The sequence below is a fragment of the Danaus plexippus genome, chromosome 11 (assembly GCF_018135715.1).
Source record: "Danaus plexippus chromosome 11, MEX_DaPlex, whole genome shotgun sequence".
NCBI lineage: Eukaryota > Metazoa > Arthropoda > Insecta > Lepidoptera > Nymphalidae > Danaus > Danaus plexippus.
The window spans coordinates 3465414-3478235 of NC_083544.1; the positions used below are offsets into that span (position 1 = coordinate 3465414).

The 12822-nt window shown below is 35.4% G+C and overlaps 1 protein-coding gene across 1 annotated transcript; it reads right to left on the minus strand.

The window, feature by feature from the left end:
- Positions 1-465: 465 nt before the first annotated feature.
- On the minus strand, positions 466-12780 carry LOC116765523 (E3 ubiquitin-protein ligase siah-1-like). Its single transcript, XM_061521873.1, has 14 exons — positions 12590-12780; positions 11943-12041; positions 11752-11863; positions 6394-6566; positions 5917-5997; positions 5416-5460; positions 5175-5255; positions 4912-5051; positions 4406-4472; positions 4301-4341; positions 3663-3830; positions 3214-3384; positions 2763-2966; positions 466-2690 (listed from the first exon to the last, which is right to left on the minus strand). Exons 1-14 carry the CDS (start codon positions 12651-12653, stop codon positions 2445-2447), a joined length of 1692 nt encoding a protein of 563 aa, XP_061377857.1. The 5' UTR covers positions 12654-12780; the 3' UTR covers positions 466-2444.
- Positions 12781-12822: the final 42 nt, after the last annotated feature.

A 12822-nucleotide genomic window follows, 5' to 3' on the forward strand; every position in this document is an offset into this window, starting at 1 on the left:
CGTAAGAGAAATACTATTTTCATAAAACCACAAATATTTCGATATCTGTTTGACTAGAGCTGGAAAGGTTTAATTGTTAATACCAGTTTTTTTTAATATTGCCCGGCTGTCCTGTCTAAATGGAAGATGTCCGTCAATATGTTTTTTATTGAATTATAATCGTTTTAATTTTGTGTAGCTCCCAATTTAAAAATTAATAGCTATCTACTTGTAAATATTTTTATACATGTTTCCAGTAACATCTGAGCATGGTAATGTTTGTTTCAAAGTATAGGAATGAATTTTTTTTTATTATGACAAGCTATTATGTAAATTATATTGTTTTACCTTACAATATTTATATCTTCTGTGTAGATATAGAAATGAAGTCATTTCTTATCATTGTAAGATCAAGTTCTCTCAGTGTTTTAACTTGTGTTGTAGATGCTAGTATTAATGGATGTTGTAAAGAATCGAAATAAAACATTTTAAATTAATACCTCTTTAATTGATACAAAATTGAAAGCTTAGACTAACAGAAAACTTAAACAAAAACAAATATAACGGCCGGTAAAAGTCGCAAGTGCATATATAGCTAAACAAAACATCACAGACATCAAAATATTTTAAGCAACATATAAAACAGTTGGACAGAAAATTTTGAATATTAAATCTAAGTCCACTACATTATAGGTTACATATGACATATAAAAGGATTACAAACACTACACGTACATATATGACTACAATGTCTATAAATGAATCGATACCAAACATTAATATGAGATACAAGTCCATCTAATGCGTTAAACTATTGATTACAACACTAATTACGTTCTCCAATTCACCATGCTTTTTTTGATTCTCAACTTCAACCAAATCTGATTTGTCAATAAACCTGATGAGCCCATCTAATCACTCATCATGTTTCATATAAGAAACTCCCTAAATATCAGTATAATATAGCATTTCACATACCAATATTTATAAGACCATACAAAGATATATATAAAATATGTATTTTAAAAAATTGTGTGCCATCAGTCTTATAATGCCAAAAATATAGCCACATTAGACAATAACAATTCATAATTATACGGTACCTATATATAACTACACACAACTCGCTACGTGTATGGGATATATGATGTAGATATATAAGATGCATGAATGTTTATATGACATTATATATGAGAAAAATGCACTTAAATCTACCATTATAAATAAAATTATTCTGTGAGTATATGTATTTTGTATGTTTCACTGTAAACCACATTGTAGACAGCTAATGTATCTCTTTGAGAGTTGAAGAGCACATTTGATTTTGCTTATAATATTAAACGAGTTAAGCATAATTACAAGGTAGAGTTGCGGCACACTTATATGAGTGAAGGTTCTGTCACTATAACATTCATATCAGACAGGACTCAAATTCTCTACACTGGAATTAACATCAAACTAAATTACTTATATATTATAAAGTAGTTAAGTTTGTTAATTTTAGTGTTTATCATTGTGATCACATGTTTTTAATACAACATGTGATTTGTGATTTATTATATAGAATCATTAAAAGCTAAAATGTTATATTTTATTAATGTATTTCAATATAACTACGGGTATAATAAATTTTCTCACAATTTTAGATGACGTAAAACTATAACGAAGTAAGTATTTAATATAAACTGAATCCGTTGGTAAAAATATTTGAAAACTGAAAACATAAGGTAAAAGATAATTTAAATAAACATACAATTTTTTAATATGTACATAATTAATATTTGGAACAAAAATATTGAGGTTATGAATTAATATAAATAAAGACTATGCACTTAAATACCAGAAAAGTATACACCTTATATCTATTTCCTTATTGTATTTCTTCTTTGGGTGATATAAAGATAATAACTATTATATCAGTGGTTCTCACTTACGATACTAAGTTCCATTAAGTTCCTAGACTTATGTTTTTCCATCATTTTCAGACTCTTATATGAATTCCTAGACACAACCTTTAAAATAACATGATCGTGACGTTCCCAGTTCCTACATACGATGAATACGCAAACAAATTATACTACGGCGAATATTTTATTGGAACACTAAGCTCGCGACCATACTGACAAATAATTTGAATTAATATATGAACGTTGAACGTAGCTAGTAACGAACGTAGAAATGAACGTAGCTCTTTTACGAGATTTAAATTCAACCCAGATTAATCTCTGGTAACACACTACGCGCTTTCTCATACGTACATATTTCTCTCTCAATTCTTTTCACTTCAGGATACTTCACGGCTACAAGCACTTAACAATAATCACTACAGTTGTCCATCAAAGTCAATATCTCCACCGTTCCTCAGCAGCACGACCGACTCCTCACTGCCCAGTGGGTCCTGAGGGTATGCCATAGGTCTCGTAGCGTACGACGCGGCCTTCGCTCACGTACACGATACACTCCGATCAGGAATCCGATTCCACCCGAACATTTTCCACGGCGGCCTCGCTTTTGTTGATTTCGACCACGAAGTCTAAGAACTTGTCCGGTTCGCAGTGACGGTTCTTGAAACGGAGGAAGTTCAAAGCCTGATCCAGAGTCAAATGGAAGCAGTCCTGACGACTCACGTTCAGCGACGAGCTCTCCAGGTCGCTGTGAGTCGCCCGTGTGTACACTAACTTTCTATCGTTGTGTTGACCTAGCACGGTAACCTGGTAATGAAAAGGGGTTTCAAATAACTTTGTATGATAAAAATTAAAAAAAAATCACTGTACTTATCTTACCTCATACGTATATTTGGCAGCATTGCACTTGGGCCCAATATAGGCAACATAAACGTCCACTCCCCAGGTGCGTATGTCCACGTCAACCCTCAGGTGGAACAGTTCCCTCACCGCCATCACCAGCCAGTGGTCATGCTGTTCCGTGTTCACCTTCATAGAGAACTTGTGCTTGCGACCCACCTTCAGCATCGACAGGTGTTTGGTCTGGAGAACAGAACTTGTTATATGACACGTAGTTAGCGCTGTGAGTACGCTCTCAAGATGGGACAAACAATAATTAAAGTCGGGAGGAATATGAGTGAAAATTTTACGTCAACTTTAAAAAAAATAATTATACAAATTTATAACAAAATCGAAAAATTTCTTTTACTTTTTTTGAAATTCATATATTGTGAATGTCAAAGAATATTAAATGTTCAGTCCCACCAAGTCTCTCTAATACTGTGATTACTTGGAAGTGTTGCGGTAGGTCAGTGAGCGCCAGCGGCGGGCGGTCGGCGCAGGGCGGCGCGGGGCAGCGGTAGCGGCGCGCGGCACAGCTCGCCTCGTGCACCCCGCGGCGACGGAGGCGAGTCTCACGACCGCAGCCGTAGCGACACGGGTAGCGGAGCAGTTCCGTCACCTACAGACGGTGTTTGCACATGTAGTTGTCAATATTTTACATAAATTTTTGCCAATGAATTCTCGTATGGGCGCAATAGTAAGGTATAGTATATTCAAACACGCTAAATAGTTTTTGTTTGAAAGCCAAAAATATCCATATATGCATATACCTCATAATCTTCTCATTTACATTATTATTCTCATTATACATTCAGAATAAACCAAAAAAAAATATTAACAACTGCAATAATTTAAAATGATTCTTAAATAAATTACTATATCGTGTTATATACTGACAGCTTCCATGGCCCGGTTGCGGACTGATGAGAAGGTGGTCCTGCAGACGGGGCAGGCGGCGAGACGTGCCCGGCACCGCCCGCACACCAGGTGCCCGCGCCGGCATTGACACATGGGCGGCTCCATCCACTCCAGGCACACTGGACACTCCAGCAGGCGGAGGAGGTTCTGGGACACATTACACATTAACATGTATATATATATTAGGAAGGGTTAGATAGGGGCCCCTTAAATCTACAGTCTAGTCCCAGGCACTGCTAAAGCGCCTCTCCCTGCAACACGATGGATGGATGGATGGACGCGATCTCTCTCTCTCTCTCTCTCTATATATATGATAATGGACTGCATATGTATGCAGGATATTTAATTATATCCTAGATCCTATATATATCAATATCCTATGTAGGATATTTAAATACAACTAGATATACACATCACACGGCGAGGTAGATGACTTAAATATAATAGGTTCAAAGAAATTTCCCTTTTGATCTCTTGTATCTATTATAGGTGAGCAATGAAACTCATTCAGACGTTGAAGTAAATATATTAACTTCTTATTGCACAGTGACAGCAGCTATGCCGTCATTTTAAACATGAACCTCCAAGTCGTTAACGTGGAGTTAAAAAAATCTTACCTGGTTAAATTCCTTGACAGTAGTCGGCTCTATTTCGTCATCTAAAAAACGAAAAATATTTTATATCATACAAGTATATTATTTAAATATTACAATGTAACTCACTGTCTCTCTTCCTCTTTACAACTCTTGACGCTTGTTGTTCGTCCGGCACGGCGATAGGAGGCGAATCCTAAAAAATAATATTAGGATAAGATATTATATACAGTCTTAATTAAGAAAATTAGGCATTTTTGATGAAACCCCAAATATGTAGGATTAGCTATAACGGCACATTATGTTAAGAATTTTATTATTTGTATACTTTTCGAATATAATATTACCTTCACCACATAATTTTGAACGAAAACACTGGCCACTGTTAGCAACAGCTGGCTTCTATTGTCAACTCTTACGATGCAAACTTGTATAGTAAAAGTAAAGGATGCGTACTTCGTCACATTCAATACTCATTTTTGTCCGCTCTCATGTCCATTCTACGTTAATACTATTAGCACATCTAATGCTTATATATGGAAAACTGTAAACGATCTGTATGTACGTGACGACGCTAACTAACACGAAGTATACTTGGTCTCTACACTAAATAACATATAAAAAATATATATTACTATCGCATCATTTTGTTCTTCGTCATCACTGGCCTGTTCTTGGTTGTCATCACCAGTCCCCTCCTGCGAGTTAGCTTCTGCCTCCGCGTCTATATCCACTATCTCCTCGACCTCAGGAATACCAACAGCTGTTGTGTTCGCTGAGAAAAACAATATTAAGAATTATGAATTTCAGACGATGAAATGACGATGATTTGATGATTAACTGACGATGAGCAGGAGCTTCGTAAACAGTCATTACAATATTGCATTGAATAACTTACAAGGACTATTTTCTTGTTCACCCGAATTGTCATTGTTATCTTGAATGGTTTGCATCAAAGGAATCTCAGGTGACTCGTCTCCTGAAATTACAATACATTAAAAATATTTGAACACAGTGTGAGTAAACCATACTATAGTTACAGGGTTAATGTTACAAGACATCTATTTTATATTATTTTTAAATTATTTATTTCATATATATTTCCTATCAAATTAATGAAATAATAAAAGTCGTGTTACCCTCGTCCTGTATTGGAGGATTTTCTTCATCCATAACGGCTGGTACTGTTCAGAAAACAAACCAAACATTTTTGTCTGATACAATTCAAACACACAAGAGATACTATGTCAAATTTAATTTTCATTAACATAAGGTTTTATTATAAACACAGCAGAAATACTTAAAAATCTTATTCATTTAAAAATTTCATTTGTAACTTTAATGTGCACTATGCACTATAACAAGCGTCCATCTACAGTCATATTGTACATCAGCTGTAGCCCCGACTTTGTCCGTGTAATAAAAATTTTATTTCATTTCAATTATTACTAAATAAAATTCTGGTGTACAAATAGCCTTAGTTCATTAGTAACATCGGCTAGCTAAATATTAAAATCATTGATATTAATATTACAAACAGAGACACTGATTTTATTAATTCCTTAAATGGTATTGTAAATCATTTTATTTTTCGTATGTATAAAATTGTCTCGATTAATATATACCCGAGATGTACATACCACTGTTCCTGTCTGCGGGCGGTCGGATCCTCCTTCTCAAGCGACCTGTCACCCTCGGAGACAATACACCTGGTGAAAAAGCTGAAAATATGTTTTAGAATTATCATTAAGTAAACCTGACATAAATATATCAAAATTATTATTGAAGTGAAATTTCTAATGAGACTTCCAACGAGGTCGCGTTAAACCTTCAGCGCTCCTGGGGAGGGGGAAGAGACAGAGACGAAACGAGAGTAAATGGGGGGTCAATTGTGTATTAAGCAACCAGTGAATTACAACAATATGAGTTCGCCAGAAATCTATTTCTACACCTTCTTATTTTCATTTCTACATTACGAAGCTTCACTTCTTCCGCGCTGAGGGAATCCACATACTAATTTTTGTGTTTTAATATTTAACTAATTAGTAGATGATATTAAAAAAATTACGCTTATTGTAAGTTAGGTTATGATTAGAGAAACTCAAGTGAATACTTACGAGATATCGTGGATGCGTTCAGGTAGTTGCCTCTGGGGCAACGATTTGGATTAAGAGTACGCGTTAGTCTTTTGATGGCAAAGATTCGTTGCAAGTTGGAAACTGGACTATTGAGGTCAATGGACTCAGTCGGTCGTGGATTCTCACAAGTACTTGTGCTGCTTGTGCTGGGTCTGAAACAATATGAAAATATTACGCTCCCCAAATTCACTTAGCACATTTTATTTTACATTTTACCTAATGTCGCTTTATCCACAAATTATTTTTAGTAGATAAAGGACTTTTTTAAGAAACGAAACCTCTCAGCATTCCATGGATTCGCAGTGCGGGTGCCGGGTCCAACACCTTGCAGGGAGAGGAGGTTCTGTTATTATTTTATAATGGCAACAAAATCATTAGTTTATAGCGCCACCTGCTGGCAACAATTATCTTATAGGAAGAGAAAATTAATAAATTGTCTTGTCACGTCAATCATTATTTTAATTACAGGTTATGGGCCCAGTCCAAACCAATTAAGTTTTGTTTAGTAAAAAGTACAGTTTCACTATCGTTTTTTGTGGTAATAATGTCGTCGAACTATTTAGCTAACGTGCCAAAGTTAAAAGGACGCGAGAACTATGACGATTGGTGTTTTGCGGCGCAAAATGTGTTGGTATTAGAAGGCATGGCAGCGTGCATACAACAAAAGCTATCGGCAGAGGCTTCAGCAGCAGATTTAGCTAACGATGCGAAGGCTAAAGCTAAGCTTGTATTGACCATTGATCCATCACTTTACGTGCACATCAAGCAGGCAGTATCAGCGTACGAATTATGGAATACTTTGAGAACAATGTTTGATGATTCCGGCTACACAAGGAAGATAAGTTTACTACGAAATCTCATTAATATAAGGCTGGAAAACTGCGAGACAATGACACAGTATGTAACTCAGATCGTCGAAACGGGTCAGCGGCTTCAAGGCACAGGTTTCAAAATAACCGATGAGTGGATTGGTGCTCTGATGTTAGCAGGATTACCCGAGAAATATGCGCCGATGATCATGGCCATAGAACATTCCGGTATTGAGGTTAGTGCAGACGTCATAAAAACGAAATTGATGGACATGTGTTTGGAGGTTGGAACTACTTCCGGCTCCGAGAGTGCATTTATTGCGAAAGGAAGGCATCGAGTGAGAAATGGCAACCCTAGAAGCGGCCATAGTCAAAACCATTCACAAACTTGCTCAGAGATGTCATCAGTGTCAAAGAAGGTGATAAAATGTTTTCGGTGTAAACAAAGCGGACATTATAAAAATCAGTGCCCGCAGGCCGAAACAGTAAAAAGAAAACAGACAAATGCCTTTAATGCAATTTTTCTTACCGGAAAATTCAATAGAGATAGCTGGTACATTGATAGCGGAGCAAGTAAACACATGACAGCATGTAAACATAACCTCGTAAATGTGTCGGAATTACCCAAAACCAAAGAAATTATTATCGCAAACCAGACGAAAGTTCCCGTGCAGTGTTCTGGCGACGTAAACATCGTTACAGTTGTGAACGAAGTGGAATATGACGTCGTCGTGAGAGATATTTTGTATATACCAGAGTTGACCACCAACTTGCTATCTGTGAGTCAGTTGATTGAACATGGCAACAGTGTAATTTTCAAGGAAAATGTTTGCTACATATACAATCAACAGAAGGAACTCGTTGGCCAAGCAGAATTAGTTGATGGGGTGTATAAGTTAATAACATCACAGTCACAGACAGAACAAACATTGGCAGCCACAGCAGTAGCATCAAGCGATATATGGCATCGACGCTTAGGACATATAAATAGTGACAGTCTAAACAAAATGAAAAATGGGGCTGTAGAAGGTATATCATTCCCAGAAAAAGCAAACATAAGTAAATCTTCATGTATTATTTGTTGTGAAGGCAAGCAAGCCAGACTACCGTTTCAGCATAGTACGTCAAAGACTGAGGATGTACTAGAGGTAATTCACGCAGATGTTGGAGGTCCTATGGAGAAGCCATCCATCGGACAATCCAGATATTATGTTTTGTTTGTGGATGATTACAGCAAAATGTCATTTGTGTATTTTATGAAAGAGAAAAGTGAAGTACTCAAATATTTTAAGGAGTTCCAGACTATGACAGAAAAACAGAAAGGTAAAAAGATCAAAACTCTAAGGACAGATAACGGAGGAGAATTCTGTAGTCTAGAATTTGAGAAGTATTTGAAGGAGAGAGGAATTGTTCATCAGAAAACAAATCCGTACACGCCCGAACAGAATGGCATGTGTGAAAGATTGAATAGGTCAGTAGTAGAAAAGGCCAGGTGTTTAATCTTTGATGCCAATTTAGATAAAAAGTTTTGGGCAGAAGCTGTTAATACTTCAGTTTATATAAGGAATCGATCTGTTGTCAAGGGACTAAATTACGAAACTCCATATCAAGTATGGACAGGCCAGAAACCCGATATTAGCCATCTACGTATATTTGGTAGCAAAGTAATGGTGCACATCCCGAAACAGAGACGTTTAAAATGGGACAGAAAGTCTAAACAGCTGATTCTAGTGGGATATGCAGAAAATGTGAAGGGATACAGGGTGTACGATCCTAGTACTAATTCTATAACAACTAGCAGAGACATTATCATCATGGAGGCTACCAATGATCCAAAAATGATTCAAATACCTATAGAATGCAAGGCTACAGCGGAGGAAAATGAGTATGGGGAAGAAAGTTACATCTCAGAGGAAGATGGAGAAGAAGATAGAAAAGATGAGACTTATGTGCCAGATATAGAAGCTTCTTCGGTAAGTGATTCTAGTGAAAGTTTCTTCGATACAACTCCAGATTCAGAGATTACAATTGTAGACTTAAATCAACAACAATCCAAGCCAAAGAGAGTAATACGTCCACCAGACCGTTATGGATTTAATAATTTGTGTATTGTCGAATGTGAAGACTGCAATGACAAAGAAATAACACTCGCAGAAGCTCTCAATGGACCAGAAAATGAATTCTGGAGGGCAGCGATGAAGGAGGAATTGGACTCTTTTGAAGAAAATGAGGCTTGGGAGCTTGTAGATCATCCTAAGGACAGTTCAGTGATTCAGTGCAAGTGGGTATTTAAAAAGAAATATGACAGCGTAAATAATGTTCGTTATCGAGCAAGATTAGTGGCGAAAGGTTTCTCCCAGACACCGAGTGTTGACTTTCATGAGACATTCTCCCCTGTGCTTCGGTATTCAACATTAAGACTGTTATTTGCTTTGGCAGCTAAGTTAAACTTAGATATAAGTCATTTAGATGTAACCACTGCTTTTCTGAATGGTTTTTTAACTGAAACTGTGTACATGAAAAAACCTATTATGTTTGAGTGTAATAATAATAATAGTAATGATAAAAAAGTGTTAAAACTTAAGAGAGCCATATATGGTCTCAAGCAGTCTTCCAGAGCCTGGTATCAAAGAGTCAATGATTATTTAATTCATTTAGGCTATAAAAAGTCAGATTATGAGCCCTGTTTATTTACAAAATTTAAAGAGAATGTTAAAATAATAATAGCATTGTTTGTAGACGATTTTTTTGTATTCTCAAATTGTACCAAGGCTACAGAACAGTTAGTTCAGGAATTGAGTAATAAATTTAAAATTAAAAACCTAGGTCAGGTAAAACAGTGTTTAGGTGTAAGGGTTAGAGTAACTGAAAATGAAATAACTCTTGATCAGGAACAGTATGTAGAGAATTTGTTAAAAAGATTCAATATGTCACACTGTAAGACTGCAGAAACTCCAATGGAGATAAACTTAAGATTAGAGAAATCAGAAAATGTTTGTAATATGTATCCTTATCAGCAACTTATTGGAGGACTAATGTATCTAGCGGTTTTAACTAGACCGGATATAGCATATAGTGTAAGTTATCTTAGTCAATTTAACAATTCATACAACGAGACTCACTGGAAACATGCCAAAAGAGTATTGAGGTATTTAAAAAATACAAAAAACTATGGTCTTGTTTTTAGAAAAGATAATTTTTATATTGAAGGCTTTGTAGATGCAGATTGGGGTTCAGACTCAGTAGATAGAAAGTCTTATTCCGGCTATTGTTTTAAATTATCAAATACTGTAATATCTTTTGAATGTAGAAAACAAAGAAATGTAGCTTTGTCCAGTACAGAAGCGGAATATATATCTATGTCTGAGGCTAGTAAAGAAGCGATCTATTTAAAGAACTTGTTGGGTGAAATTGTTGGAAAGTCTGATCCTATTGTTTTGTACAATGATTGTCAAAGTGCCCAAAAATTGGTTTTGAATCCTATGTATCATAGAAGATCCAAGCACATAGATATAAGATATCACTTCGTTAGAGAAGCTGCAAGTAATAATTATGTAAAGATTTCTTATTTACAAACTGCTGAAATGCCAGCTGATATTCTAACTAAAAGTTTGGGTTCTGTGAAACATTTTTATTTCATGAAAAAGTTAGGTATTTTGCCTGTTGTATAAATGTAAGTTTTTTTTGATTTTGTTGAGCGGAGGTGTTATTATTTTATAATGGCAACAAAATCATTAGTTTATAGCGCCACCTGCTGGCAACAATTATCTTATAGGAAGAGAAAATTAATAAATTGTCTTGTCACGTCAATCGTTATTTTAATTACAGGTTCAACAGTGCCTGGGACTTGCAACCCAAGTATAGGTTTAAGGAGCGTCTCTCTAACGCACGTTAAACGCTCATCTCCTCCATCCAAGCTTCTCTCCCTACCAAACTAAATTTAAAACCAACCTACTATTGCTACCTTCGACGAACGTTCCAAGAATGAACTGATGTGTGTTCTGAACGGGACCACGTCTTTTAGTAGGTTGTAGAGAGATTTGGGTGTTATAGCTCTCACTCTCTACCGCGTATAACTTACTTAAATAATTCACCACAAACCTATTCTTAGTGTGCCTGTAATACTTGTTGAGCTTGATGGCATAGTCTTTGAGGATGGAGTGCGACCTATATTATCTATCTTACGACCGAGAAATTTAAAAGGAGCATTTTCCGTGACTTGACATTGTTTGGGGCTACATATCAGTATTGCGACATCATCAGCTGAGGCTAAGATGGATTCTGTGTATTTATTATTAAACTTTAATTGAATATTATTGGAGATAAACAACAGCCTTGAAATAGTCCTACATTGTCACTCAGTTTTTGAAAGGCATCCTTAGTTATACCATTTTAAGACAAATAGCATTAATTCATGTTGTATCGACCCAACAGATTCTCTAAGTCTATCCAACAAAATAGAATATATATATGTGTATTTGTAATATTTACTTAATCTGGCTGTCATGCACAATTTTGATTTATATACCTTGAGGATTCTGTTGGTATCATAGTCCTACGATTGTTTAGCAAAGACCAAAAGACTTCCCGCTCCAACCTTGCCTGGTTTCTTCTTACAGGGATAAAAGAAGGGATTACACCTAAAACACAGGATACATTATATTTTCTACTATCATATAATAACATAGAAAGTGTATAATCAAATCATGTAACACTAACCAGCCCCACTGGTCCCAAGTGTTGTTGTACTTCTAGGCTCAATAACTTCAGGTGGTCTAATTGTTGCAATCTGACAAGGAGGTAGAGTCTCTTCATCATCTGTAACCAAAATAATAATAATTATAAAAGAACTCCAAATATAGCTTATTTTTAGTAGGGTTATCTATCTCCATAGTGCCTATTTTGGACAGTTTGCAGAAATAATTTGTTTGTTATTGTAACTATTGAGATTACTTAAAAGTATTAAAACTTGTCTAATGATTTTATTTATGGTATGATAGCATTAGTAAATAATAAAATATTTACAAAGAAAATGCTAATCATCTAGTTCTCCAAATATTTTTTTTTATTTGACTGCACAAGAGATAGACAAGAAGATTTCTGTGATATAGAAATATACAACAAAAATGTATAAATGATTTTATATAGTTTATTTAACAAAACAATATTAAGGTGCTTATTGTGCTATTCCTCGCTCAATATATCATATATTGAGGGTACTTATATTTAAAGTTCGTTGTAATTAAATCTTAAGAAGAGAACATCGAACTAATTAAAAAATATCAAAAGATGTAACATTTACGCATAGATCTAAAATTTCGCCATCTCCAGGCATATTAAAATCGATTTAAAACAAAGAATCCTACCAGAACTCCAGGGATATTCAGTAAGTCCTAGTGATTTTTTAATGCTTTCTTTTCTGTTACTCATAGTAAAATACACTGCACACTGTAATTTGTTTTAATTTAAGTGTTATAAAACAGAGTCAAAGAATATAAATTACAGTCAATACACCAAGTAAATTGATGCCTACCGCCGGCAAACGTCTGTTTTTGCGAATTGTGACAAGCGACCTCAAGCGTCAATATTATTTGATAGA